We start from the raw sequence: 27,686 nt of genomic DNA, 5'->3' as shown, positions 1-27,686 counted from the left end.
ATGTAAAATTTTTTTTGGCGATTGTAATTTCTTTCGATTGAATAGTCGACTCTGTGAATGCGGTTTGTTATGTTTCTTCACCAAACTAATCGAAAATTAATTAATTACATGCTTAAGCACATCGTACTAACCATTCTATGCCTATATCAGAAGTTTTCCTATTCAGATAATTAAGTTAAAGTTCATTTATAAAATAATTGGAGCAGAGTTATAAAATTTGTATAACTATGAGATTTTGTGAAATATAAAATAACCTACTTAATTTATAAAATGTTTGGATTTTAAATATAAATACAATTGCGTGACGGAAATAATCACCCGTACAAGGAAAACGATAATAATGTGACATTCCATAAAACGATCACTCTTTACATAACCTCTTGTATAAAGGTAGAAATAAATTTAAATTCATTCAATCAAATAAAATGTAGCTAAATTAAAAACATTAAGGACATGTTATTCCCAAACATATTAAAATATTATATAAATACGAAAAAGATATTGTTTGTTTGTTACGCTTAATCATCTAAACTAGTCAACCGAACAGAAATCAACTCATTATGAAATTTTGCACTTAGTGTTACACTTAGTGGAGTACTTAGGTGTTAGCACCTGCAAGCAACCCCCCTCCCCCCGTGCTGAATACAAACCAATATTTGAACAGTATGTCCAGTACTAGTGTCTTGATAAATCATTGCTATCTCTGAGATGAATGACTTTTAGATAAATAATATAATATTTACCTTTTCGCGTTTTATTTGATAGCAACATCATTTTTAGATTATATAACTGTGTTATGAAAACAAGAAAAGTGTGAATTTCACGAAATGTCTTAATTCAATGTTGACATGTAACACAGCCTTCATTAAAACAATCCCCGCACAGGCTTTTATATACGAATGTTGGTATTATTATTTTAACGGGCAATCAACGGTTCCATACATCACGTAGGTGATTAGATAAGAGAATTTGGACCAGATATTGGAGATCGGTTATTGATTAATTACAAGGATATAAGGGTTCATAGCATTAGCGTCGCGAGGTCATTTTTCCGTTAGTTCTGCGCGTGCGCAGTTCTGTGTGTGAAGCGACAACATGCGGTCGCATATTTTGAGAATCGCGGTGTTCGCCATTTCACTTACAGGTGTGTTTTAATGTTTTGTATTATGTGATTTGTAAAACACGGTCTATATGACATCGTTAGTATCGTGGATATTACATGCTTCGTTTATAGTAAGCCATTTTGTCTGTACTGGTTATTCTGCTATGTTATATTCAACAACGCTTTGTATCGAAGAAAGGCTTTTGCACATTTCGTGTAAATTAAATTCCAAACCAGTTGTGTTCATAATTATCTACGTGTCTGTTTGTTGCCCTTGAGGATGAGAATAAATAATTTAAAAATGAATCCTGAACGTGTTGCTCAAGCTATTGCATTCTCGCCATTGTTAATATAATAAATATTAGAGTTTCACGTGATTTGTGATCAATCTTAATACGTCACCTGAGTTCAATTAATATATTTTACATCATAACAATTTATTATATAATTACTAATGACAGTGCCTATTAATATAATAATTTTTTTTAATTAAGTTTATTACTTGTGCCAGGAGTGTTTATATAACCAAGGAGGTTCGAATCGAACCTGCGATTTTACGTCATTAACAGACGCGCATACCTTTTGGCTATTACGACTTAATCATTGGAAACTTATCGATATATTTTTAGCTATGCACTAAAAGTAGTAAGATAAGAAACCGTATTCTCGGCTGTTCTTTGTCTAAAGATACGGAAAATCAACTTTATATATATTATTATTTTTAGAGTTCATATGAGTCACCCTTATTACAACGAAAAAGGTTATTTTTAAAAAGATATAAATAGTTTACTAATTGGCAGTTAATTTTATTACCACAATAAATTCAGTAAAATTAAAAGCTCGAAGTGGAATTGTAGTATAAATAATATGAATATGTTGAAAGGGTTCTCGTATGACAACAGAATAAAAAGACGTATAATCATAAAGTCTATCTGGCTGTATAGTTTTTTCATGTGCCAGTTAATGTCACTGTCAAACAAATAAACCATATTAAATGAAATATAAACTTATGAAGAAAAATAGCACGCCAGAAAAGGAAAAAAAAAGTACATATAAAGAATACCACTGTAAAATACTGGCCGCATTGAATGGTGTCGAGAATACTAGCACTATTTACCCGATGAATCGAATTTCCGATTTTTAGGGCGAAAAATGAGCTAGCTCTTGTCAATAATGGTTGAAGTTGTTTTTATATTTTTTATTATGTATATTACTGCAAGGCGTAATATATTTGAGATGATAAAAAATATACTTCATACTAACCATTTTTATAATCTATTGCTCATAAAAAAAATATTCGACCACAATCATTTTTGAAAATTTGAGGTAAACGTGTATATATTTGCATGTTTACACTAAAACTCATCAATAGCTTCCAAACAAAAAAGGAACTCGATTGATCTTAATTGTTTTGTCTTTGCCTATTTATATATAGCATCTAATAAGAATTAAAAATAAAGGCAGTCATAAGCAGTCATAGGGACTGATAGAAGTGAAACTGTCAAATTTTTTAGTCGCGGTTATAACCTAATGTTACATATGAAATTTGATATTTTTTTTACACAACAATAGGTAACATTACATAAATATTATAAGAGTCAAAAGTGCTTCGATGAGTCTCTGTCTCTGTACTGATATTACCAATATTATGTACATTTTAATTATAAATATATTTATTAAATACACATACTTAAAATTAATAATTTGATTTTTTAAATCAAATTTAAAGAAGTAGAAACCTCCCCCGATCCCTATCCGACGCAAAGCTGCCAATAACACAGGCCGCGGTTCCACACTGTACGGCAGTGGCAAACCTTTGCGCCAAGTAAGACCCGGAGCGACTGTCAACAGCTGTTAAATATTTGTCCAATTTATCACATCTATTGGCACTCCAAGTAATAATTCTATTCCTTTTTGTTATATATAACAGCTCTTTTTCAATTAAAAAGTTTACTGAAGCGAAGGTAGTACTAACATAAAATATAATTCCAACTAGATATTTTATACGTTTTACATATTTGACAACAATTTATTATAATCAATAGATTAAAAAAATAAACGTACTGAAATAAAAGTAAGTTATCTCTCCCTTATTTATATGTAGTTAGTCGTAAACATTTATCATAATAATTCAATATTGGGTAATCCCTAGTGACTGCCTCGTTGGTCTAGTGGCTTGATGTAAGGCCGCAGACTCGGAGGTCCTGGGTTTAATTCCCAGGTCGGGCCAATAAAAAATTATTGGGTTTTTCTGTCAGAAAATTTTCAGTAGCAGCCCGGAGTCTGGATGTTGGAAGTGTGTACACTCCCGTGCCTCGAAAAGCACGTAAAGCCGTTGGTCCTGCGCCTAAACTCTTTCCGGCCGTGTCGGATTGCCGTCCCATCGGATTATGAGAGTTAGGGAATAAAGAGTGAACCTGTGTTTGCGCACACACTTGTGCACTGTAATATCTCCTGCGCAGTTGGCTAATCTCTCTTGAGATTGGCCGCCGTGGCCGAAATCAGTCTGGAAGTCATTACTCACCCCTACTTAATAATAAAAATATTTTGACAGTCTGTCATCCTTTTTATGATGTGTAGTGATATTATCTATTATTATTTATAGAGAATTTAACTTCTTGGGAGTTCCAAGAATAGACTTATGTGGAGTATTTTTAAATCAATCTGCAGTTTCTTAATACTTACTTTATAGTATTAAGTTCACTTCGATTAATTGTTACTGCACCATGGATAAGTCCTGGTCTGCTAAAGTGGCAGTGGCTGGACGTTTGTCGAAAGACAGACATTTATAGACTGTTTTATTGAGCTAGCTAACAGGCGTTACTTCAAACGAGGCGTGAAGAGGCATCTTGCGGGCCGACAAGGCGGGTGCGGCTAGTGCAGAACATTCTTCCCGACTGTACAGGCCGTCGTCTCGTTTGATCTCTACTACCACTTACCATCAGGTGGAGTAGTCATTTGCCTTCGCGTCAAATATAAAAAAATATCCGTATAGTCTAAGATGGTGGCTAAGCTACGAAAAATATAAAGCTATCTTTATTTTGAAAATATTATCTGACTAATTAATAAGATACATTTAGTGCCGTTAATATTCGCTTCAATCGTTCAACTTTTTTAAAGTATCCCTCTGAAAACATCCATCCATTCTGAAAACAATATGTAAATCCTTATGAACGGCTTTATCTTGATATATGACATGATAATGATTACAAAACTTCACATCATTGTTTATTATCAGATCAGGATACATATACCTACTATTATATTTCATTTATCGACAATAACAAAATTATTTATTTTATTTTTTGACAGCAGTTGGCCTTGGTGTCCTTCAAAATTTTCATGTGTGTGTAAAATATATATTATTAATTACCTTAATATAAAAAACGTTGTTATTTATTTATCTGCCCATGGTATACTACTACAAACTTACGTTAAATATATATACAATAATGCTGAAGAAACAAAGTTCAAATCATATTTCCATTCGTACTATGTAAACTATATGACGATAGGATCTCTCTGCGCAATCGCGTGTCACTTACTGCATTGTCTATGGTAAAGTCTACATCTTGATGACATGTAGAAAATGAACCTCCAAACAGAAAAAATGTACCAAAATAAAAATAAAAGATTACGAAATATTTCCAATGACGCGCCTTATTATAAAATTATGATTCATTAAAAAGTTTTTTCTGTATTAATAGTTGCTATCAATCCGTTTCGATTTCGCACGAAAGCAGTTATATAAGTAAATTTCAAATGTATGCAGTATTATTTATATATAAATATATAATGTAAATATATAGCGGCAAGCCCTCTTCCCTCCCGTTCATGCATTCTCAATGATAAACATAATCAGACCAAACACCCTAAACACTGTTTTCCTCTTCATTAATTTCTTATTATCTCCGAAATAAATGGTCCAAAGGTCTATGAATTTTCAAAGAAATAAGTTATAGTAAAAGAACCGTTTGTTCAAATTACATAACCCACTGTTGTTGTCATTCATTCAGTTTCTATCATAGTTTTATCACCAATTAGCAGACGAACATCAAAATATAAGCTATATCTCGAAAAACATATATGTACTTAGATCGTCTATAATTTATCTACAAACTATTATGTGAAATTGTCCAATACTGACAGCAAGATTAAACTAATTCCTATATAATTTTATTATATAATTATAGAATGCCCTATATGGTGATTAAACAGGCGCCAGTTAGCTAAAGCTAAATAAAGTCAAGACCTACCTTATTATATATTACATACCATTAGTATTTATGTTGCAAAACTGACATTCATACAGTACTACCTTTACAAATAATGTTAAATAGTCGTGATATTGATTGCATTCTTGTCATAATTACACGTTTCTATATTCATATATTTAACTTAATTGACCAAAAATATGTTTTAATTATACAACTGTTATTTGCGTAATAGCTTTTAAATAATTTCATGTTATTTCTACAAAAGATATGAATTTTACAAAATTTTTTGTTTTACTCTTTGTAAAGTGATCAAGTATATATTATGCTTAATCCAAGAAGTTATTATAAGCCTTATGATTAATTCAATATTAATAAATGAATAAGTTTTGCACATTTATATTGACTTCGTTTGCACGGATTAGTTAGTTAGCATTTCTTTAAATAAGTACAAGTAATTGTCATTTGAACTTCGTTCACTTCGATATTTGTATAAGGTTTTCCCTTAACAAAATCCATCATATCAATTATAATGCTCTTTTTTATTTATTTATTTGGCACAAATAACTAATTACAGTCAGTAAAAATACATTATAATACGAAAATAAAGCTAGATTGTAAGATATATAATGCGTGCGACAGACAGCGTGAATAGTTGTACAGTACTAGATAGATAAAAACACTATTAATTAAATAATAATAATAATACAAATCAACATAAATAAAGATTGAGTTAGTAATTTAGAATTAAACTATATTCTTAATTATTTCCTTAAAAATAGCTTCAATGTCTATTTTAAACCGGTACAATTCAGGCGTGAAAATATTAAGAATATTAAAAAAAAATCTCCTTGTTCATATAAATAATGAATACTTGAAGCCAATTTTTAGTTTTAACGAAACGAAACGATTCCAGGTTATTCGTACGGACAAAATCCGCCAACATTGTTGACCGTTGATGAAGGTGCAAGTTTTCGTACTGCTGTACTGACGTTTACTAGTGAGGTAGAAAGATGTTATCTGGAAACTCCGAGCGGCTTAAAAGTTGAATTTAAACCAAATGACGAATCAAATGATAAATTTCAATTATTAGAAGACACAGACGCAACTCGATGTCGAGTTAATGTGAACAACATCGACGTGAATGATAACGGCTTGTGGACTCTTTATTCAGAATTGTCTTCTGAAACTATTCGGTCACAGTCGTACAATGTAACTGTGAATCCAACATCAGGTTAGATTGCAAATAAGAAATAATTTTATATATAACAAAATTTCAAGATAATTAACATTTAAATTTATAAATTTTAAAATTCTATCGATATCTAAATTTTTAGAAATTACAGAGAGGTGAATGTAATAAAATTAAACAAAACAAATTACAATTCTAGACAATACTGCAGATGATGATGATGATGATGATGTTGATAGCGATACTGCAGATATAGAAGATTTTGAAAACCAGTACTTTGATACTAAAATAGGGGCCAGTCACACAGTTTTCATTAATGACTATGCCTTTGTAACCAGTGAGAGATGTATCATAATAACACCTTCGGGTACACAGTACAACCTCCAAGAATTGAATATAGATGGCATTGAAGCTATCAATCACCCAGACGCTACATGTGCTATAAGAATTTCCGTCAATTCCGAAGATATGGTTGGAAATTGGTCGCTGTTAGCTGAAGGTTCAAGACTCTCTCAGAATATTATAAGAAGATTACCATTTACAATCCATGTCGAAGGTATTATTGGTTATTAGTGTATTAATCCCTAATAATTGAAAGCGTACGCCTATCTAGTCACGTCTGAATGATAAAGTCTATGAACTGATAATTATGATAAAAAATGAATTAAGCGTTCTTAAAAATATATATTAAAAACAAATAAAAAAATCTGCCATATGATATATAGATTATTTTTAATATTACAGAATTCGTTGATGCCTCTGTAAGTGAAGTTATTGTAGTTGAAGGCAATGATTTCTACGCTCGATTGAAGAATTCTATAGCTATTTATGATACTTGCAGACTTCTGGGACCTGATGGAAATGAATATAATGAATTTGAAAAAGATAGTCGATTCGTTGAAAACTGTGGTTACATTGTTAGAAACCTTAAAAAAACTGATAGTGGAAAATGGAATATTGTTTATGGAAATAAAATCATTTATAGGGCTCCCATTATTGTGACAGTGAATGGTAATATTTTTTTCCATAATAAGATTAAATGATGAATTCAATATGTTTATTCGGTAAAATGTTATTGATTCAATATCAAAAGCATTTTATTGTTTTCATTTATAAAGTGAAACTATTTTCATTCTTTGTTTCTGCACGAATCAATGTTTGTTTTGCTATGCAAAAATCACAGATGTGAGTCATTCGCAAGCTTTTATTGTGTAAAAAATTCTATATTTTATTAGGATAATATATTTAAAAGATAATTTTAACGTAATTTTTTGAATTTCAGTTGCTACAACTGGAGGAGCAACAAATCTTGTATGGAACAAAGACCGACCAGTTTCAGTAGATCTCGGAGCTGAAGACGCAGTTTACTGCAAATTAACCGGCCCAGATGGCTCAATATTTTATGATGGATTCGGTAGATGTAGGGTCGCTATAGACAGAGTAACGATGGCGCATAGTGGGGTTTGGCGGATGAACATTGGTTTACCTGGTCGAGTTCTCACTACAAACTCAGAGTTCATTATTACAGTTGTCGAAACTGGTTAGAATACATTTACTATTGATACCGTTTATAACAAATAACAAATCATTGATGTTTCTGGTTTCGAATTTTCTTAAATATAATTTTTAAGCAACTTTTACATTTGTAGATCCTAAGCCGTTGGTAACGACGCAAGTAATAGCGAATAAGCCTACCGTCTCATTGACTTGCAACGTAACAAGTACATACCCAATCCGCTCGTGTAAATTCCGTGATCCATCTGGTCGCGTGCTGTTAGCCAACGAAGGTGTTGGGGAGAGTAGATATACCTTCCATGGATCTGGTATCAGGTATGAAAGTATATTTTTGTAATTTATTTTCATTGGCCATCATTTCATAGATATAAACTCAATTATTATACTTTCCTTTGTAGATAAATTGTAGGTTAATAGTGTAGGTTATTAAATGTACCAAAATAAAATTTTACATTACATTCTACTTTTCAGCTACGAATCTAACCTCCACACACATGATTGCGGTATCCTAATCACAGGTCCCCTAATCCGAGATTTGGGTCTTTGGCGGTGCGCTGTAGAAACTGAAGGGGATACCTATTACGGATTTTTAGGTGTCTTTTGTCCCTGGGCTATGAGAGACCCTGAAGTAGTAGCTGCAATTGTTACCGGTCTGTATTAAAAATTGTTTTAAAATTTCTATTAGAAATAGTTAAAAACACATTCTCGTCTTTTTTATTAATATGTCATGAAAACGCAGTAAAATCGCATCTATTTAAAATTGTTCTATAAAACGATCTACTTGGCCATTCGGGAACTCCCCGCAAGCCAAACAACGACTTCTCAAAAAATCAATCATTATGGTATCTCTAATACTTTGTATTTTAATATTTCACTTGTTTATGTTTCATTTTGTAAGTATACATAACAATATAAATATTTTAATGTTAGCATTATTTGTATATTTTTTTATGGAAATTAAGAATTTCCTTCAACTTTTCAAAATTAAATAATTTTATAATATATATCATTGATCAGCATAAATAGACATTTGATGTAAATAACGACATTCTATTTTATCAAATTTATTTCTTATTTTTTAATTTTAATCATTATTTATTTTTAAATTACAAAATTTTCAGAGCCAACTCTTACAGCAGACAGAAGTGAGGTTAGCAGTGTGGTAGGTGATAGCGTCACCATGACATGCTCAGTACAATCCGCCATTCGCTACTGTTACTTCCGAGCTCGAAACGGCACCGTGTTTAATGTCGGACCTTGTAAGACAAACACCATAATTTTACTGCAATTAATTTATCTTGAAAAAGAGAGCCAATATTAAACCTCAAAATTTTCATAAAAATTCATTTGTATATTATGTTTTATCTCATGCTCGGTATTAAAGGAAAAACTCGTGAGGTCAGCTGTTAGTGTCAGACAAAAATTTTCCACTTGTTCCTTATGTATATAGCATGTAGATACATATTGAAGCAGCATGTAATCCTCCTCAAAAAGAGACATTATTCACACACGGCCATCTGATCCCAAACTAAGCAGAGTTTGTACTATGGAAACCAGACAACTGATAGACTACATATATACTTTTCTTTTGTAAAGAGACATGTTCATACACACAAATGTCTGTCCTGGGTGGGAATCGAACCCATAACCTTCGGCATGAAAGGCAAATATCTACCAACCAAGCCAACCGGCCCGTTATTATTTATAGACCTAAATTCATACTGGAACATGCAAATAGATTTCACATGGAAGTTGTTTAAATTTAAATAAAGAACAGGTGATCCATTTTATCAATCACATTTACTTTAAAGTGCAAATGAGAAGCAGGAACTTGTGATTTTTTTTAGGATTAAGATCTCTTTGACAAGATCTGCTTAAATAGAGATTGTTACAATTTCTTTCTTTCTTATAAAATTTATTATAAATTTCTTTCTTATTTCTTAAAAATTTACAATTCTTTGAATCCATCCCATTAATATTGTAAATGGGAAACTCAAGGTAGATAGTTAACTGAATTGCTATTCTGTTAGAACTCATGTCTATCGCTCATTAATTGTCGTAAATCGTCGCTTTGATCCATTTATCCTTCTATATTTATATAAACACTAGTATCGCTCTTTCTGTCATTATTGATTTTACATTTGAAAGAAGAAGAAACAGTATTGTTTAACTGATCACCCGTTAAACAATGTTTATAAGTATATGTCGCATATATCAAGTATACGACCGTTTTCTGAAATGTACGTTTACGACATTTCACGACCGTTTTCTACGGTGAATTTCGAGTTTGTTCTTACAGAATAGCTCTGCAGTGTGGTGTAATCGCATCAACAGGACAAGAAGCTCCAAATTAGTGATTGATTTTATGCCTGCCTGTAAAAAAGAGCGAAACATTAAGATACTATCTCTAGCCCATCTGTAATAACTAAAAAAAACGTATAAATAATTCCAGCCGACTCGCATGACCAAGCTACATATGTTGGAGCTGGGTTCGATGCTGGAGAGTGTGGCATCAGGTTCCCGAGCCTCTCCGTCTCTGACACCGGTAGCTGGAGCTGCCACGTTGGTCTCACAGATGTTCAAAAAGCAGAACAACGCGCCCGAATTGACGTTCATGTCCAAGGTACCTTATCCGAAATAAATAAAAAATACTATCAACTAATAAAGTTTAACGAATCGTATTTCAGTCAAAAAAACCTTACCAACAACCCAAAGTTTCTAAGTACCCAATGATAAAAAAATCAAAAATCAAAATCATTATGCTTTATTCAACATTGAAGCATTAAACTTGCTTATTGATAGTCAGACCAGAAACTATCACCGGTTCGGAAAAGAAACACCCAGGCCTGAGAAGAACCGGCGATAGAAACTCAGCATGTCTTTTTTATCTATCATGTTTAGTTTACAAAAAAAAGAGAAATAGCCATGCGGTGATCGTCTCATTCCCAAGTAATCCATAAATTCATTAATTATATATTAACCTTGAAGAATTAGGGAATAAAGAATATAACCTATATTTGCGCACAAACTTGCGCACCATATTTTGCGATGTCCATTAAGAATGATCAATGGGCAAATAGCGAAATTGGATACTGGGATATCATCATTATTATCATATAATTATCATAAAAGCTCCGTAGCGCATCTTCAACCCCTCCAGTGTGCAGATATCCATAAGCAATGGTTCTCATATTCTATGCAGTTGACATAGCAGTTGACATACCCTTTTGACAATTTTAACTTTTTATTACAGACTCAATGGTGGCTGACCAGCGCTTGGAGAAAAATAATTTGATCGTGGAAGCCCGAATCTACAACCAGAGAACACTTGATTACTGTCGATTTGTGCGTATTGACGGCTTAGGTAATTACAATAAGATATCAATTATCGTTTTTTTGACATGTATTGTTACTCTTTCTAGTTTCTAAACAAGAAGCTAGATACAAATAGCCCAGTCATGTTGAGCAAATGAAAGTAATCGATATGACTATTGATGCGTTTATAAAAAAGACTGCACTTATTATGCATATAATTTTTTTATCGACAAATTGCTCAACTATATCTAGTTAACTTTGAGTGAGATTGTATTGTCTGTAATTTTACAGAGAATAAATTTTGTCGGGTAATTTCAAATCGTTTTAAGCGTTTTTTAATTATTTTTCAGGTTTCACGACAGATACTATCCCAGAAAGATACACCGACTTATCCAACCTTTCGGAGGGCAAATGTGGTATAATGGTAAAGACACCTACAATTCTAGAAAACCATCCTTGGACTGTAGTTGCAAGGATCCAGGGACAGGATGTTGAATTATCCAGAGTAACTACCATTACTCTTGCTATTCCGAATCCCCCCCCAGAAGGTGGTGTTATCTGTAAGTAATTTATTTATACTATGATATATTTCTTATATATAGCTTAAGATGAATAGTTATCATTTTCGGTTATATAATTGGCACATTGAGAAGTATAATCAATTTCTTGCAACATCATATCGTAAATCACTTCTCAATCTTAGACGTTATGTTCCTTATATCTATAAAACTGGCTCACTGATCCTTTAAGTCTGTATAAAGGAATCTGTGTATTGATGTATACCTTTCGCAGAAAAGCACATAGCCTTTTCGCCTGTAAGCCATTACCATTGAACAGATGAAGAATAACACAGCTACATATCACGTCATGCATGTTTTATGATAAACGTATTATGTCTTCCAGATTACCATTTACCTGTCGCATGGATCATAGTTATTTCAGTTGGTTTAGTCATGATAGTTATGGCATCATTCCTTGGACCAAAAAACAACAGACGTTGGACATATGCAAGAGCAAGTTCCATCAGAAACAGTTTCATCAGGAAGTCGGTTGAACAGCAAAACAACCAACCAACTAAGATCACCGCCACAGCTGCTTAGTATCAAATTAATATGATTTCACTAAATAAAATTTAAACTTCATTTAATTTCGTGCAAAACATGAACCAAAAAAACAAAAGGACATCTACAACACCTAACTGTGTATACTTCTCGTTTTTGTTCGTTATTTTTCAGATTTCAAATTTAGAAATACTTTAAGCTTATGTTACAGAAATGGTTTTGAAAATCGCGCTCACTTTCATGTTTTCTTGTTTGAAAATTCTTATAATTAGTAGTTAATATACTTATAATTAAGCATCATACTTCCCGTGGCAACAATTTTAAATATTAATTATAATATTAATAAAATATATAGTTATTTTTCTATATTTTAAAATGTTTTTTAAGCTAATTGATTAAATATTTTTGTTGGCTATGTGTATTGTTAATCATTTAAAATTTATATACCATTCATAATAAAAATGTGAAAATGTACTGGATTTTTTTTAATAAAACAATTATCATTAAAGCTTGAACACTTATATAAAAGTATATAGATAACATAATCCTCTTTGGGAGTACATTTGATGTTTCTTTGGGAGAACTAAATATAAGTAACTGACCGTGGATTAGCAATTAACCGTTGTTTGAAATATAAGAAAAATATATCTTAGAACATACTATTGTAAGGTTTTACTAATTTTTAGTAATTATTTTGAGAATTTTAGAAGATTGTGGTAATATTTTTTAATTAAAAATTAATACCGGTTGGAAATTATGGAACAAAAAACTACGCGATATAGAAAAATTGAAAATTGACTTGTTGGTTGGTAGTTATGGAGATGAGAGAATGGTTTGCAAAAAGAATGTAATCAATCAACAGCCAATCGTTGTCCACTGCTGAACATAGGCCTCTCCCAAGGTGCGCCAAAGCTCCCTGTCCTCCGCCTTCCGCATCCAGTTGGTGCCCGCCACCTTCTTAAGGTCGTCGGTCCACCTGGCTGGAGGGCGCCCTACGCTGCGCTTGCCGATTCGCGGTCTCCACTCTAGGACTCGTCTGCTCCAACGGCCATCGGTCCTACGACATACGTGACCAGCCCACTGCCACTTCAGCCTGCTAATTTTGCAAGCTATGTCGGTGACTCCGGTTCTTTTCCGGATAATCTCATTTCTGATCTTATCCTTCAAAGATACTCCGAGCATAGCTCGCTCCATAGCACGCTGAGCGACTTTGAATTTGTGGACTAGTCCCGCAGTTAGTGTCCACGTTTCGGCACCGTATGTCATGGCAGGTAAGACGCATTGGTTGAAGACTTTCGTCTTCAAACATTGCGGTATAGACGACTTGAGGACTTGACGAAGGTTGCCAAATGCTGCCCATCCCAAGCGAATTCTTCGATCGGCTTCCTTCTCAAAGTTGTTCCTACCGACTTGTATTATCTGTCCTAGGTAGGTATATTCACTAACAACTTCGAGAGGTTTCCCCTCGACGTATATCGGTCCCGGCACGACATGCCTATTGAACATGACCTTGGTCTTGTCCAAGTTCATACCGAGACCGACACGCCGGGAAGACTCGCCTAGGCTACGCAGCATTTCGGTGAGTTGTTCCAGCGACTCTGCTATGATGACGATATCGTCGGCAAATCGAAGGTGTGAGATGTACTCGCCGTTTACATTGACTCCATACCTAGTCCAATCCAGCGTTTTGAAAACGTCTTCCAACGCGTTGGTGAACAGTTTCGGGGATATTACATCCCCCTGTCTCACCCCTCTGCGCAGTTGGATCGCCTTCGTCTTACAGTCCTGGATGTGGACAGTCATTGTAGCGGCGTTGTACAGACATCTCAGTACCTCGATATATCTCCAATCGATATGACATCTCTGCAATGAGTCGAGCACTGCCCAGGTTTCGATGGAGTCGAAGGCTTTCTCGTAGTCTACAAATGCCATACACAGCGGCTGATTGTACTTTTCGGTCTTCTGCACAATCTGCCGAACAGTATGGATGTGGTCCACGGTGCTGTAGCCTAAAAGATTTGAAAAATACTAATTAGTGTTATATTGTAATGCAAGTTTCGTATAAAAGAAAACAAAGTATTCAAGGCTTACAAGAAGAAGAGTTTTACTGAGCCATTCTTACACTATATATATAAAATATGTTATTTATTATATAGCATATAAATTTATCATTAAAATACCAGAAAGTCATAAAAGTTGTTATCGAACATTTACTCGATTTGTTTAAAGCATAGGATCTTTGGTATCTTTTATGTCATATATATGACTAACTTACCCTTTACAGACTTATATTATTATCACTATAAGCTTTTGAACTTGTTTTCTATATATACGTATCACGCACAGTCTTGTGGCGTACTGTCGATACTACTAACTACAATAAACTAATCAAAGAATATTTAAAATGAGACCATAGATAATTGACTACTTTTTACTAATTTGACATGTTCCTAATAAGCGTAGGGCACAATAAATTAGTACTTCGATCTCCTGATTTAACTTAAGAATTTGTTTAAAAGTAACGTTTATAACAGGGTTTGTTTTTCGTTTATAAAATCGCGAATATGATATTTAAATAAATGCATACAAATTTTTTAATATTCTTTATTATTAGACAAATGTTTTTAATATTTTCTACTTTACTCTGTATCTGTACCACCTTAATAAAAGAAACGGTTTTAATAATATAAATTCAGAACAATTTTTAACTATAATAGCTCAACAAGTGACAACCTTCTGAAGTAACCGCTTGGTACTGACCCCCATAAGGTATGATCGTTCTTTCTAGAATAAGTTAAACACTTACCTATAACGGAAAGTACTAATAGTGTTTTCAAATCGGACATTTATAGCTTAGTATACGAAAAATGTACGATTTCGAAAAAAAAATATTTCAGTTAGATAATTTATCTTTTTAAAAGTTATAAAGATTAAAAATATATTGTATTCAAATATATCACAATTATTATCATAAATAAGTCGAGGTCGGAATTAGCTTAATATCTTACAATTATTTTTATCGATATTGCAAGATTTGATAATTCTTCAGTCAATTTAAAAGACTCCTTTCGTTAACATTACAATGAATTTATTAATTATTTTTTCTGTAATTTGTGTGTTTTCACCCAGCAATGGTATGTACAAATTAAATGTATTATTTAAACTTGAGAAATCAATACTATGAATGATAATTCATGACAAACACAGGATGGTGTTATACAAATTGCTGTAGATCTCGAAATAATAAACGAATTGGTGATTTGTGGAATATACAAACATATCTGTTATTTAATTAGGTTACAACCTCGTTTGTCTAGTAAATAGCTTATAAGGCTGAAGGTCTCGAGATTCTGGGTGATTTGGTCAGGATAAAAAAGTCATTGTTTTCAATCAGTGAGTTCTCATTAGCCCATAATTGTTATAAGGTTTTATGTACAAAAATTCTCGATAGAAAAAGTGGAATGAAGAGCTTGGCAGTGATGAACAGTTCGAAATTGGGTTTTTTGGCAAAGAGTGTGGAACTGGTCTTTTGATACCCTTAATTATTCGCAGGCTGATTTTAACAATCTTTCTGCTAAATGCCTTTAACAGTCTTCCGTTCGAAGCTTTGAAAGAAGCACTTCGAGTGCTGACCTATTTAAGAAAGCTAGTGTAGGCGTATATCTTTGGATATATCTCTTATCATTTTTAAATGTTTCGGTGTCGAGTAAATTGTGTACTCGAGTACGGGGACCAGTGATGAGTGTGTTGGGAAGTATTGAGTCCAATTCTATGGTTCCATTCCACTGGTTTTGTCTAGGATAACTGCTTTCATTCAACTAAGCTCAATCGTATGATGGGAATAGGAAATAGGTATCTCCGCTGCAGACTTTGTGAGGTTGTTCCGTAACTTACTACACAAACTTATTACGATAAGTAAATACAGAATAGTCTATATAAGAGAACAGTACCTGGAGGTCATAAAATGTAACTTGTAGAAATACTATATATTTGTAGTATGTACGAATTTTATTTAAAAGGCAAAACAAACTTAGATAAGTTCGATTTACGGGTTAATATTTACTAATAGATTTTACGCTATTCCTTATAGTTTCAGACTTCCATCCGAGCCGACTTAAGAAATTTGACCCATAATTGCCTTTTAACATTGATAATGCCTACAACCTTTTCCCTATTGCAGTACGTAATCTATGGTAACTGGTAATCGAATGTTACTAGAATCAAAAGTTTTACAACTAAATATTTAATTTACATAAGAACAATGATATTGAAGGACCCGTTTTCTTACTTAACATTTTTTAATAGGAAATCCGACGAGAATTTCTGGAGGTAGCACAGCTGACATAAGTGCATACCCCTTTGCGACCTCCCTTCTCAGCAACCGGGGAGAAGGGGCTTACACTCAAGTGTGCGGTGGCACAATCATATCGTCATCAGCAATATTATCAGCAGCCTCCTGTTTTGTAACTAACAATGTGTAAGTGTTCTCTATAATTTAGCTTTACCTTAATTAATGAGCACTTTAAATAAAATAGCGACAAAATATATAAAATATAACAGTAACAGCCTGTGAATGTCCCACTGCTGGGCTAAAGCCTCCTCTCCCTTTTTGAGGAGAAGGTATGGAGTTTATTCCACCACGCTGCTTCAATGCGGGTTGATGGAATACACATGTGGCAGAATTTCAGTGAAATTAGATACATGCAGGTTTCCTCACGATGTTTTCCTTCACCATATAACATGAGATGAATTATAATCACAAATTAATCACATAAAAATTCAGTGGTGCTTGCCCGGTTTTGAACCCACGATCATCGGTTAAGATTCACGCGTTCTTACCACTGGGCCATCTCCGCTCTTAATAAATAAAAAATAAAATATAAATAATATATAAAATAAGTAGAAGTTACTCAAATTATTTCAAATCCTTGATTCAAATTATTTAGAATGACATAATGATGAATTTTAGGCGCGCCTGAAGTCAGATTTCAAAATTCACCCTTGCGTCTCTTACACGTCCCTCTTAAGCGCAACTTCATTTCTATGCAAAAATAAAGAAATTATGGAAATACTTTTTGAACGATTAGAGAAAAAAATTACGAATAGTTCTTTTGGTTGGAAATATATGATTGCAAGTGAATTCAATCATTGTTAAATCCTTTTTCTATACAGGTATTTCGTACATAAAAAATATATACTAATGACTAGACTTAACTCCTAACAGGGTCGATTCAATGCTTTGGTGGCGTGCCAGAGTTGGGTCGACGTACTCCAACAGCCGTGGTCTTATCTACCTCATCCGAAGAATTACTACCCATTCTGACTTCCAGACAACAACCAGAGTAAACGACATCGCTGTGTTAAGAACCTCTTTGAACATCGTTTTTGGACAAAACGTTCAGGCTGCGTATATAGCTGGTGGATCTTATTCGTTGGCCAACAATCAACCTGTTTGGGCCATCGGATGGGGTGTCACTTCGGTAAGCATAATCAGTTATCTAAAGGCATAATTATTTTTGGAAGAGGTTGGATCTAAAATATCATAGTGTTTATATTTAGAGAAATAATACACATTCGCCCTTACCATTTATTACTAAAATCTGACACTTATCTATTCTATTGAATAAAAAAAACTATTTATAAATTACCAGTGCTGGCAATATTCACATACATTACACATATAAGATATAAATGGAGACAGTGGTAAACATATATAGCCGTACATTAGCCAAATATTCAATACTGATCTACATATATACTTTACCCTTTATTGTACACCACAAAGAGAAAAAAAAATACAAAACATGAATACAGCTTAAATAAAAGTAGCATACAATTTTAGCGATCTTATCGCTACATAGCCATCTCTTCCAGGCAACCAACGGTGCGACGGGCAAACTCTTCGAGAAGATTGTCGCTGCCCGTCTTGTTCAGCACCTCGAGGAGGTGGGACCGGGTCTTTCAGAAGCTCAGTTCGGGTTCAGGGCGGGTCGATCAACTATCGACGCCCTGAACACCCTGAAGACCCGGACCATGGAGGCGGTGACCCGAGGGGACGTGGTCCTGGCGGTATCGCTGCACGTGGCGAACGCCTTCAATAGTCTTCCTTTCGGGACAATAAGGGAGGCGCTTCGATATCACGGGGTGCCTTCCTATCTCAGAAGGCTGTTGGGGGCATACCTCCAGGATTGGGTGGTCCTCTGGGAGGAGGGCGATGGGTGACTTGTCCGGCGTCGAGTAGGCTGCGGCGTTCCACAGGGGTCGGTTCTCGGCCCAATCCTGTGGAACGTTGGCTTTGACTGGCTCCTGCGGGCACCCGTCTTTCCCGGGATGGGGGTGCTGTGCTACGCGGACGACACCCTCATCACGGCGACGGGACGTACTTTTCAAGACGCAGCCCGCCTGGCTGAGGTTGGAGTGTCGCTCACGATAGATCGAATCAGGATGCTGGGCTTGAGGGTCTCTGTAACAAAAACGGAGGCCCTCCTATTCCACGGTCCACGTCGAGGTCCCCCTCGAGGAGCGTCTATCATCCAGAATCAGGCCCAGATGAGGTATCTGGGCCTGATTCTGGATGGAAGATGGAGCTTCGGGCAGCATTTTGTCCAACTCAGCCCGAAGCTCATCAACGTCGCTGCCGCCTTGGGCCACCTTCTACCCAACGTAGGAGGGCCGGAAACACATTGCCGGCGATTATACGCTGGTGTGGTGCACTCCATGGCGCTGTACGGTGCACCCATCTGGGTGGACGCTCTCACTGCTCGTAACAAGGCTCTTCTTCGGAGACCACAGAGAGTCATAGCGGTGAGAGCGATACGTGGTTACCGTACAGTGTCATGGACGGCAGCGACAGTCTTCGCGAGCGATCCGCCTTGGGAACTCCAGGCAGAGGTGCTTATGGAAGTGTACCGGTTCCGGGTGGAAGCGAGGTCGAGTGGCGACCGTCCAGGATTGGCGGAGGTAGTGCGAGTCAGGGCTCTAGCCCAGCGAGCCTTGATTCGCAGGTAGGAGGAGGACCTGGGGTCCCCCTCGGCAGGCCTAGCGACAGTGGAGGCGGTCCGTTGCCAGTTGAGTCGCTGGGTGGAACGGAGTCACGGCACATCACATTCAGGCTGACGCAGGTACTTACCATTCACGGTTGCTTCGGTAGGTATCTGCACTGGATAGCGAGGCGGGAGGTCACTCCCTCCTGCCACGAGTGCGGCGCGCCTTCGGACACGGCGCATCACACCCTGATTGAGTGTGCTGCATGGGGGCCTCAGCGCCATTACCTGGCGGCCATTGTAGGCGGACACCTCTCGCTGCTGAGCGTGATAAACGCCATGATCGGTAGCGAGAGGGGCTGGAATGAGATGGTCTCTTTCTACGAAAACGTCATGTCGCAGAAGGAGGCCGCGAAGCGGGAGCGTGAGAACAGTGCTTCCGCTGACCCGCTTCGCCGAAGAAGACCGGGGAGAAGACGTCGGCGCTATGCAAACCTTCTCCTCCCGCCGTAAATGTTGCCGGGGCTAGGGGGTGTCTGTAATCCGAGTGAAAGACGGTGTGGGTATCGCTAGTTTTTTGGTGGGTATTCCGGCGCCTTCTGAAATCTTCTGTAAATATATGCGTTTTTATGCCAGAGGGCAATCGCGGCTCACTGTTAAAACCTGCGTCCTCTGAACCTGAAAAATGTTATTATTAAGAGAGATTCAACCACATTTGTTCTGATAATAAAAATATTTATCGAAATCGTTTTCAGATATCAGCATCGTTGTCTCCAGAACTTCGCCAAGTTCAAATCTGGGTAAACGACCAGCAGACATGTGCTACCCGATACGCTGAGGTGAACTTCAGCGTAACTAGCAATATGCTTTGTGCTGGCTGGCTGGATGTCGGAGTTCGCGGACAATGCCAGGTATATGAAAATTGTTAATTTTCATATAATAAATATACTCAATTAATTGTTTTCACAAACGTAGGTATATACTTTACATAACTTTTAATTACATATTATTTAATAATAAATAGTCTGTCTCAATGGTATATTGGCGAGATATAAGGCCGATGAGAATGCTTCTGTGTTTGTTTCAAACACACTTCTGCACTAATATGTCCTTGGCAGATGGCTAATCTCTAATTGGCCGCCGTGGCCAATCATAGAAACAATGAATGATATAGAAATAGGATCGGCTTAGTAAACTATCATGTAATATTATAGTTATTTAAAAGCATTTACATCCCCGTTAATACTCATATGTGCATGAGGGTCAAATATTGCAAATGAAATTTAAACCAACTCACATAAGACACTGGTTTTTATGTTTAAGTAACATAATTAACATAATTATAGGGTGACACTGGCAGCCCTCTCCTGCACAACGGCGTGGTGGTAGGCGTATACTCGTGGACACAGAGCTGCGGCAACAGCCGTTATTCAAACATCAACACTCGAGTTTCCGCCTACTCGCGGTGGATTGAAGCAACTGCCACCGTTTTATAGGATTATAAATAAATGGTCTACGTTTTTAATTAATTAAAATCCCTTTCTGATCTTTTATTAAAAAAAAAACTTCACAAACCGTATTTGATATGTTTAGGAAAGTTTAAATATTATTGATTGTATGTTACCTGTCTCATGTAACGTCATTGACAGGTAACATCATCAGTTTAAATACAGACTCAAAAGTATATTAAAATTGTGTTAATAATTTTCTTATAATTAAGGCCAAAATTGTTATAAATATTTAGTTATTTACCCCTTCAGCTATTTTTAAAGCTTGTGTTAGGCGTGGGGGAAACGCGTAATGCGTTTTACCAGCGTGAAAAAAACATGGGGACGACAATAGCCCATGGGATCAGGATCGAACCAGCGACTATTACGTCGCAAGACGGCTCGTAAACCATGTGCTTTTAACACTACGCTTTAGGTTACTTTTCTTAATATTAATATGCACTTTAAAAGCCCTATGTATGTGTTTGTTACTTAAGATAAAATTGTCAAATTAATATTAATTTTGTTTTTAAACATGATACCGGATATAATAACAATCACAGTACATAGTTTCAAATATATATACCTATCCTTCTGATCGATTACAGTTACAGCGGCCAGTTTCATAGAAGAATAACATAAATTCACAGAAGATAGACATATATATTTCATGAATGTTGGCGGAATGTTTTCAAGAATGCACCACCTGATGGTTAGTGGTCATCACCACCCATAGACATATGCAATCCCTTACATCTATAGTCCCATTGGCTCACTCCCCTTCATACCAGAATATTCAGGACTCGGGAATATTGCCAACTTCCAAAGTTTAGTATTGTACCGAAATCATTTAACAATAAAAACCCAATTACATTTTATGGGTCCGACCCGGGATCAGAACCCAGCCCCGGCTACCTTTATGAATCTGCCTTACATAAGGTAGCTGCTAGACCAACGAGACAGTTAAACATATGTTTAAAATACGGACAGATATAAACCTGATAATATCTTTCAAGTGTTTATTGTTAAATTTCAGAATACGTATAGCCATTATCATTAACAACTTCGACTTCAAATAAATCGATCAAGATTTGAAACACGTAATTGACACTTAATTGTGTTATCTAAGAGCAATAGCCTTCTTTAAGTACTAAACTAATTAAAGCATTAACTTTAAGAGAAACCAATTAAGTGTTTTTATTCGTTATATCGACGTGATGGTTTAACACAAACACATGAATTAATAAACATTTTAACACAACAATAAAACATCACTAATTTGGTACTTCAAGTTTGTTGGGAGTTGCAAATAAAATCATACACTTAAACTCTATAAAATCGTACTAATAATTATGATTACACAAGCTGCATTAAACATGTAGGATTGTAGGTACTATTAAAATGCACAAGCTTGTGCGCGACCACAACTGCACTTTCTATTTAATCTCTCTCATAAGCATGGGACCTCAGATTAGTAAATGCAGTGCTTGTACATTGAATAAATGAAATTTAATTTGAAAAATCCGTATATAAAATATTTTAAATAGTAACAGCAACAGGAGGCACTAATTTTTATATATTTATTGCTTACATATTCGGCTAAAATATTCTATATATTTAAATAAGATAACATTATCGGATAATATTCGACAATGATAAAAAATTACTCGATAAAGCATTATTTGATGGTACTTATCTGCGATCAGCTAAGTAAGTGCAAGTCAGATAGATATATGTACGTATTACGTAATTGTTAAAGAGCTGACCAGCAACGCAGTTTATAATTTGAAAACACTTATTAAAAATTTTGGTCACAAATTACAAAATCTATGCGGCACTATATTATCATGGTACATAGTAACATCTCCAGGAGCGATGAGAATTGAAAATTTGTAGATCGAACGTAACGTTCCTACATGCTACACAAGGTTATACATATACATTATAGTTTGTGGAATCAACTATATTTAGAGTAAAAAATCATATTTAAAACTTCAAAGCCGACTCGAAGTTCTCGTAAATGTGTATGTCTTATGATATGCATACACGCAACTAATGGCAATTTAATTATACTTTGTATTAAGATACAACTCCTTCGACGCGTCTGAATATATTTGTTATCTCAGGAAGTGTATATAAAATTGCTTGTCTTTCTTCGAACTGTATGTATTAACGCATCGTTCATCTGATTAAATTGTAGCTTTGTATGTATGTACAGTTGTTGTTGGCAATAACGTAGTTTTCTGGCATAGTGGCACAGTTCTAGCAGCACAAAATATGTTGTACGCAAATCGTAGCAGACATATGAAGAAAAATAATATCTACATATATTAGAGGCATCGGAACACATGTTACGCATTACGAATTGTAGTTGGTCGTCAATAATATTATAATGGAAAAAAACAGGTAACTAATATGAGATCCACAAAACAAATTAATTTATTGTTATAAAAGAAAAACAATTGAAATCATTATTAAGTAAATATTAATTTGACTGAAACACTTTATTACCTTTTTAATATAGTATGACAAAATCAGTAGGTTTATTAAATAATAACTATAAATAATTGTTTAGATCCTAATTTGTTGTTTGTTTCTTGCATAATATTGTCATGAAACGAAATATCGAGTAAATTCTTTAAAAAATCTCAAGTAGATTGTCCATATAAAATCTTTACTTCTATGACTAGAATTAAATTATTATTAAAAACTGTATAACTAGAAAACTAATATAATATGTTAGTTCGAAATGTATAGGACAAATATATCATTTTAAGAAGCATCAAACGGATGCGAAGTCGTGTAGTACCAAGTCAATTGAATAAAATTATTTGCCTACACTTGCACGGCTGTTTTTCTTAATTAAAAATAAAAAGAACTCTTTTATTACTTAGAAAATTACAGTTTATTAAACTACAAGATTATTTACTTGGGTCAATGACTTCTTGGATCAGTTTTAAGAAAATTAAGTATCATGACCTCATTGCTTGTTTTGTCATTAATTCAATAGAGAATGTCTTCGTATGAATGATCTAATGACACAGTTTCAATTTCTATATCACCTATTTAACAAAGGTATCTTTGTAATATATTTCTCAACTACTATTTATATTTTTAATTATACTATTTATACATATGGCCATTTTATGTGAGATAATAACTAGAAAAAAAAAGCATATTTAATATATTTTTGATGCCGCTACAGGAAATTGAAAGAAATATTTATTATCTACATTTTAATCAGTAAATACAGATAAATTTATTAGTTTCTTGACATTTCAATAAATACGAATTAAACAAATAAATTGCATTTATTTTACCCGAAACTGCATTGGGTATTTATTTTTAACAAATAATTCAAGCCGGTATCTTTTTTTGTCGCTTTATTTCTATCAGTTTGGCTGTAACGTTGAAGATATGTACGCGCGTGTTTTGAAATTCGTCGCCCTTTTTACACAAATTTTATTATCAACGTGTGTACGAATGACACTATATAACGGACCGGATATCAAAAGTTGGTATACTTAACCACGGCCATTTATGTATTTATTACTATGTAGTAATTATTTTTGATACTTTTAATTAAAGCTGTATAATTAATATATCTATTTTCACAAAAAAATATTTCAAGAATGTTGAATGATAAATATTCGATATATTTGAATAGTAATCGATAACGGAAACCTTTGATAAACCTTTACATAAAACTAGTGTACTCGTGTTATACCTACGTAATAAAACTCGCTTTGTGTCGTGTCGTGTCGTGTCGTATCGCTTTGCGTCGTGTCGTTTCGATCATGCCTTCGTGTCATTTTATTCATATCGAAACAAATCATGTTGTGTTTTGCTAAGTCCCGTCGTGTCGTGCTATATCGTGTCGTGTCGTAACATATGTATAGTGAGTTTGGTTCGGAGTGCTTTAAAGTTTTCCACTTTAAAATAATATGTCAACTTTTCATTCAAAGTTAAAGTATTATTTTAAATTAAATATTATGAAGTTACAAATAAAATAAAACCATTAAGCACTAATTAAAGATTAGATTTTTGTAAGAAATCTACATATATAAAAGGCGATGAAAATAAACACATTTTATGCATTGATCTTATTCCACCACGGGTGGAAATACGGTTAAAAAACACATCTAGAAAATAGATAAAATAGGCAGAATTGCATCTGACGCATTCGAGTTTTCTAACGAATTTTACATTCCACGCCGACTACTAAACGTATTTTGCTTCTTGATAGAAAACCCAAACTTAACGTTATTAGTCCAAAATCGATATTCGAACTCAGGACTTTTAAATCTCTATTATAAACTAATCACAAGTCCTACGAGGTTAAAAAAATAATTTAATCGATATGGTAACTAAAATTATTTCTCTCTTTCATTCAATTCACGCCAATTTCATTTTGATTTCTAGTTTATAGTTTATAACAATGTTTAATTTTCAACGAATTATGATTTTAAAGTTTTGTTTATTGATAGAATTTTCCACATACAATTTCATTTCAATAACTTATTTACTTACTGAAAACTTTTGAAAATCCTTTAAAATAAATCACTATGCAATAGTGAGGAATGGGCAGGATATTTGGGTAAAATTCTGGACACTGCCGTAGCTTAGTGTGGTTTATTTTAAAGTTAAGTCAACTTTAGACAGTAGATTTGCCAAAAATTGTCTAAAGGTGGCTTCACTCGGTGCGTCATATTACTGACGGACGCGGACCAACGCTTCCTGCGCGTTCACAAACGATAATCTTCTCATGATAGATTATCGTTTGTGAACGCGCAGGCAAGTCCATACCGGCCTCGGATCCACGGCCAGTCGGTAACTTCAAATTTACGGTTCGAGTTTGTGCGATGCGGTCCGAGGTCGTCCGTATAAAAAAAACAATGCATGTCCAAACGAATTATTATTACTAATTATTAACATAACTTTGCATTTTGGATTGATAAAATGGCTCAAGACCGACACAGACCGGTAGCATTCTTGGAAGAGCATTGGTGCGGTGCGTGGCTGTCCGTGTTCGTCGGCCGTGCGTGAATAACCCGCAGTATCACACACCGATATATATATGTATATTTAAGTTATTATTACCTACTTTATTCGGGGTTTTGCTTTACACGCCAATCTCTCAAAAATCATGTAAATCATAAAACTATTGGATTTGAGATTGAATAACAACTGTCACGTTGGATTGCCATCCCATCGAATTGTGTCAAGAAGTTAATATTGTGCACCTGTATTGTGTTATATGTGTTGACACACAATTGTTCACTAAAAAATCGATATGGGTACTACATGACATTTTTTAATTACATAACGTTATTATTGTCTACAGGTAAATTTAAAATAGAACTCAAACCGTTCCACATACCAACCGGCCTCGGTGACATAATTATTATATCAGCTCCGATCGTAAACAATAAAGCAATTTACTTCCTAAGCAAACCAAATACTGACATTGTGAAACTCGACTTAAACATAAGCCGCGACATGTTCGACTCCAAAAAGTCCTCAATTAATGACGATTATAATGACATCGTTATACAATACGTGAAAGGAAAAATTAAGGGTATAATAACACCTATAAATAAATACAAAGTATTCAATGTTAATTATGGAAGAAACTGCCATGATTCAACAGACATATTTAGAGAAAAAGAGAAAAGCTTACTAGCGAATGACTTTATGGTGGGTCCTCTCGGCGAGGAGGATAACGGAAATTGGATACTAAGTGCCTATTATAAAGGAAATGATGGCGACTGGATCGAAGTGTTCCAAGTTATTACAGTGGAAATAAGAGGTAACCTCGACATTATGATTTAAGTTTAGGTATAAGCTGATCTTTTATCCCGAGGATATAGCATGGATACGATTTTGATTATCAACATATATCAAATATCTAATTACGCTTATATTCTTATATCAACCGGAGCTTCCGAATTTTTCTTTATCTGACCTGGCTAATTTTATGCTTCCACTTTCCCCATTAAAATATATATTTTGCTGTAAAAAATATACTAAAATAACATTAAAACTGAAAATTAATTTACTTAGGTACTTAAATGCTCTGTCTTTTATTTATATTTTAAAATTTCAGAATCCATACCGACATATCCCATGAAACCTATATTGGATGAAGGTAAAGATTTTGAACTACGTTTCGCTTATCCTGTAAAAAATCTTCAAAGCTGTCAAATAACCGCGCCCAGGTCGACGTTTGACAGATTTTACGACAGAGACAGAAATAATTTAGATTCCTGTGGCTTCACTATACCGAATGTGACGAAGGAAGACGAAGGTCTATGGAGAATAATCGGTGTTGGAAACATAGTGTACGAAGCTAATGTGTATTTGAAGATAAATAAAAGTTCCTGATAAAAAATTCAATCCTCGTTTTATTCCCCTTTTATAATCTCGAGAGAAGTTTGGACCAATTTTATTAACTCATAGATTTTCGAAGTCAATTTCAAGTGATATTTACACACGCATCAACTATTTGAAAGTTAAAGGGTAATTGTATTGGCGATTGCTGTTTTTCGGTTTATGAGTTAGCCAGGGGGAATTACAGGCGCCGGATAATACTTTATATCCCGTTTCATGAACAATGTTTATTAAAGTGACAATGGGGTGGTAGCCAATTACTATCAGGTGTTATAAAAAACTGACATGACAAGCATATAATGGACAAAACTTTTTTGAATAAATAACTAACGGTGAAGGAAAACATCATGAGGAAACTTGCATGTGTCTATTTGCTCTGAGATTCTGCCACATATATGTATATCCGCCAACCATTGAAGCAACGTAG

General features: G+C 34.6%; 3 protein-coding genes across 6 annotated transcripts; all 3 read left to right on the top strand.

Annotated features, from left to right (window-relative positions):
• The first annotated feature begins 1,005 nt into the window (after positions 1–1,005).
• On the top strand, positions 1,006–12,485 carry LOC126776478 (uncharacterized). The gene is made up of 12 exons (XM_050499026.1): positions 1,006–1,144; positions 6,233–6,550; positions 6,708–7,064; positions 7,253–7,519; positions 7,791–8,048; positions 8,158–8,338; positions 8,495–8,673; positions 9,145–9,282; positions 10,476–10,646; positions 11,277–11,387; positions 11,689–11,898; positions 12,242–12,485. Exons 1-12 carry the CDS (start codon positions 1,096–1,098, stop codon positions 12,436–12,438), a joined length of 2,436 nt encoding a protein of 811 aa, XP_050354983.1. The 5' UTR covers positions 1,006–1,095; the 3' UTR covers positions 12,439–12,485.
• A 4,067-nt stretch (positions 12,486–16,552) lies between these two features.
• Positions 16,553–20,878, top strand: LOC126776606 (trypsin CFT-1-like). Its single transcript, XM_050499254.1, has 5 exons — positions 16,553–16,592; positions 16,705–16,876; positions 17,624–17,892; positions 20,160–20,293; positions 20,729–20,878. Exons 1-5 carry the CDS (start codon positions 16,553–16,555, stop codon positions 20,876–20,878), a joined length of 765 nt encoding a protein of 254 aa, XP_050355211.1.
• Positions 20,879–24,282: 3,404 nt separating this feature from the next.
• On the top strand, positions 24,283–27,265 carry LOC126776514 (uncharacterized). Of its 4 annotated transcripts, none has more exons than XM_050499103.1 (3): positions 24,283–24,383; positions 26,214–26,678; positions 26,976–27,265. In XM_050499103.1, the coding sequence occupies exons 1-3, from the start codon at positions 24,287–24,289 to the stop codon at positions 27,251–27,253; spliced, it is 840 nt and encodes a 279-aa protein (XP_050355060.1). In that variant the 5' UTR covers positions 24,283–24,286; the 3' UTR covers positions 27,254–27,265. The 4 variants fall into 4 exon arrangements, with proteins under 4 accessions (XP_050355060.1, XP_050355063.1, XP_050355061.1 ...); XM_050499106.1 differs by lacking the exon at positions 24,283–24,383 and adding an exon at positions 25,148–25,232; XM_050499104.1 differs by lacking the exon at positions 24,283–24,383 and adding an exon at positions 25,339–25,466.
• Positions 27,266–27,686: the final 421 nt, after the last annotated feature.

This window comes from Nymphalis io, chromosome 20, assembly GCF_905147045.1.
Source record: "Nymphalis io chromosome 20, ilAglIoxx1.1, whole genome shotgun sequence".
Taxonomy (NCBI): Eukaryota; Metazoa; Arthropoda; class Insecta; order Lepidoptera; family Nymphalidae; genus Nymphalis; species Nymphalis io.
The sequence above is the reverse complement of the archived record's forward strand: the minus strand, read 5'-3'. Positions and strand labels throughout refer to the sequence as shown.

What these genes read in the sequence shown, in the direction of transcription:
- LOC126776606 (XM_050499254.1), top strand. Translation starts at nt 16,553, where the DNA reads ATGCCTACAACCTTTTCCCTATTGCAGTACGTAATCTATG. An exon ending in TGTTTTGTAACTAACAATGT is followed by an intron (nt 16,877 to 17,623) that starts GTAAGTGTTCTC and finishes AACTCCTAACAG; the next exon opens with GGTCGATTCAATGCTTTGGT. An exon ending in GAGTTCGCGGACAATGCCAG is followed by an intron (nt 20,294 to 20,728) that starts GTATATGAAAAT and finishes ACATAATTATAG; the next exon opens with GGTGACACTGGCAGCCCTCT.
- LOC126776514 (XM_050499103.1), top strand. Translation starts at nt 24,287, where the DNA reads ATGTACGCGCGTGTTTTGAAATTCGTCGCCCTTTTTACACAAATTTTA. An exon ending in TAACGGACCGGATATCAAAA is followed by an intron (nt 24,384 to 26,213) that starts GTTGGTATACTT and finishes TATTGTCTACAG; the next exon opens with GTAAATTTAAAATAGAACTC. An exon ending in TATTACAGTGGAAATAAGAG is followed by an intron (nt 26,679 to 26,975) that starts GTAACCTCGACA and finishes TTAAAATTTCAG; the next exon opens with AATCCATACCGACATATCCC.
- LOC126776478 (XM_050499026.1), top strand. Translation starts at nt 1,096, where the DNA reads ATGCGGTCGCATATTTTGAGAATCGCGGTGTTCGCCATTTCACTTACA. An exon ending in ATTTACAATCCATGTCGAAG is followed by an intron (nt 7,065 to 7,252) that starts GTATTATTGGTT and finishes TTAATATTACAG; the next exon opens with AATTCGTTGATGCCTCTGTA. An exon ending in TTCCATGGATCTGGTATCAG is followed by an intron (nt 8,339 to 8,494) that starts GTATGAAAGTAT and finishes TCTACTTTTCAG; the next exon opens with CTACGAATCTAACCTCCACA.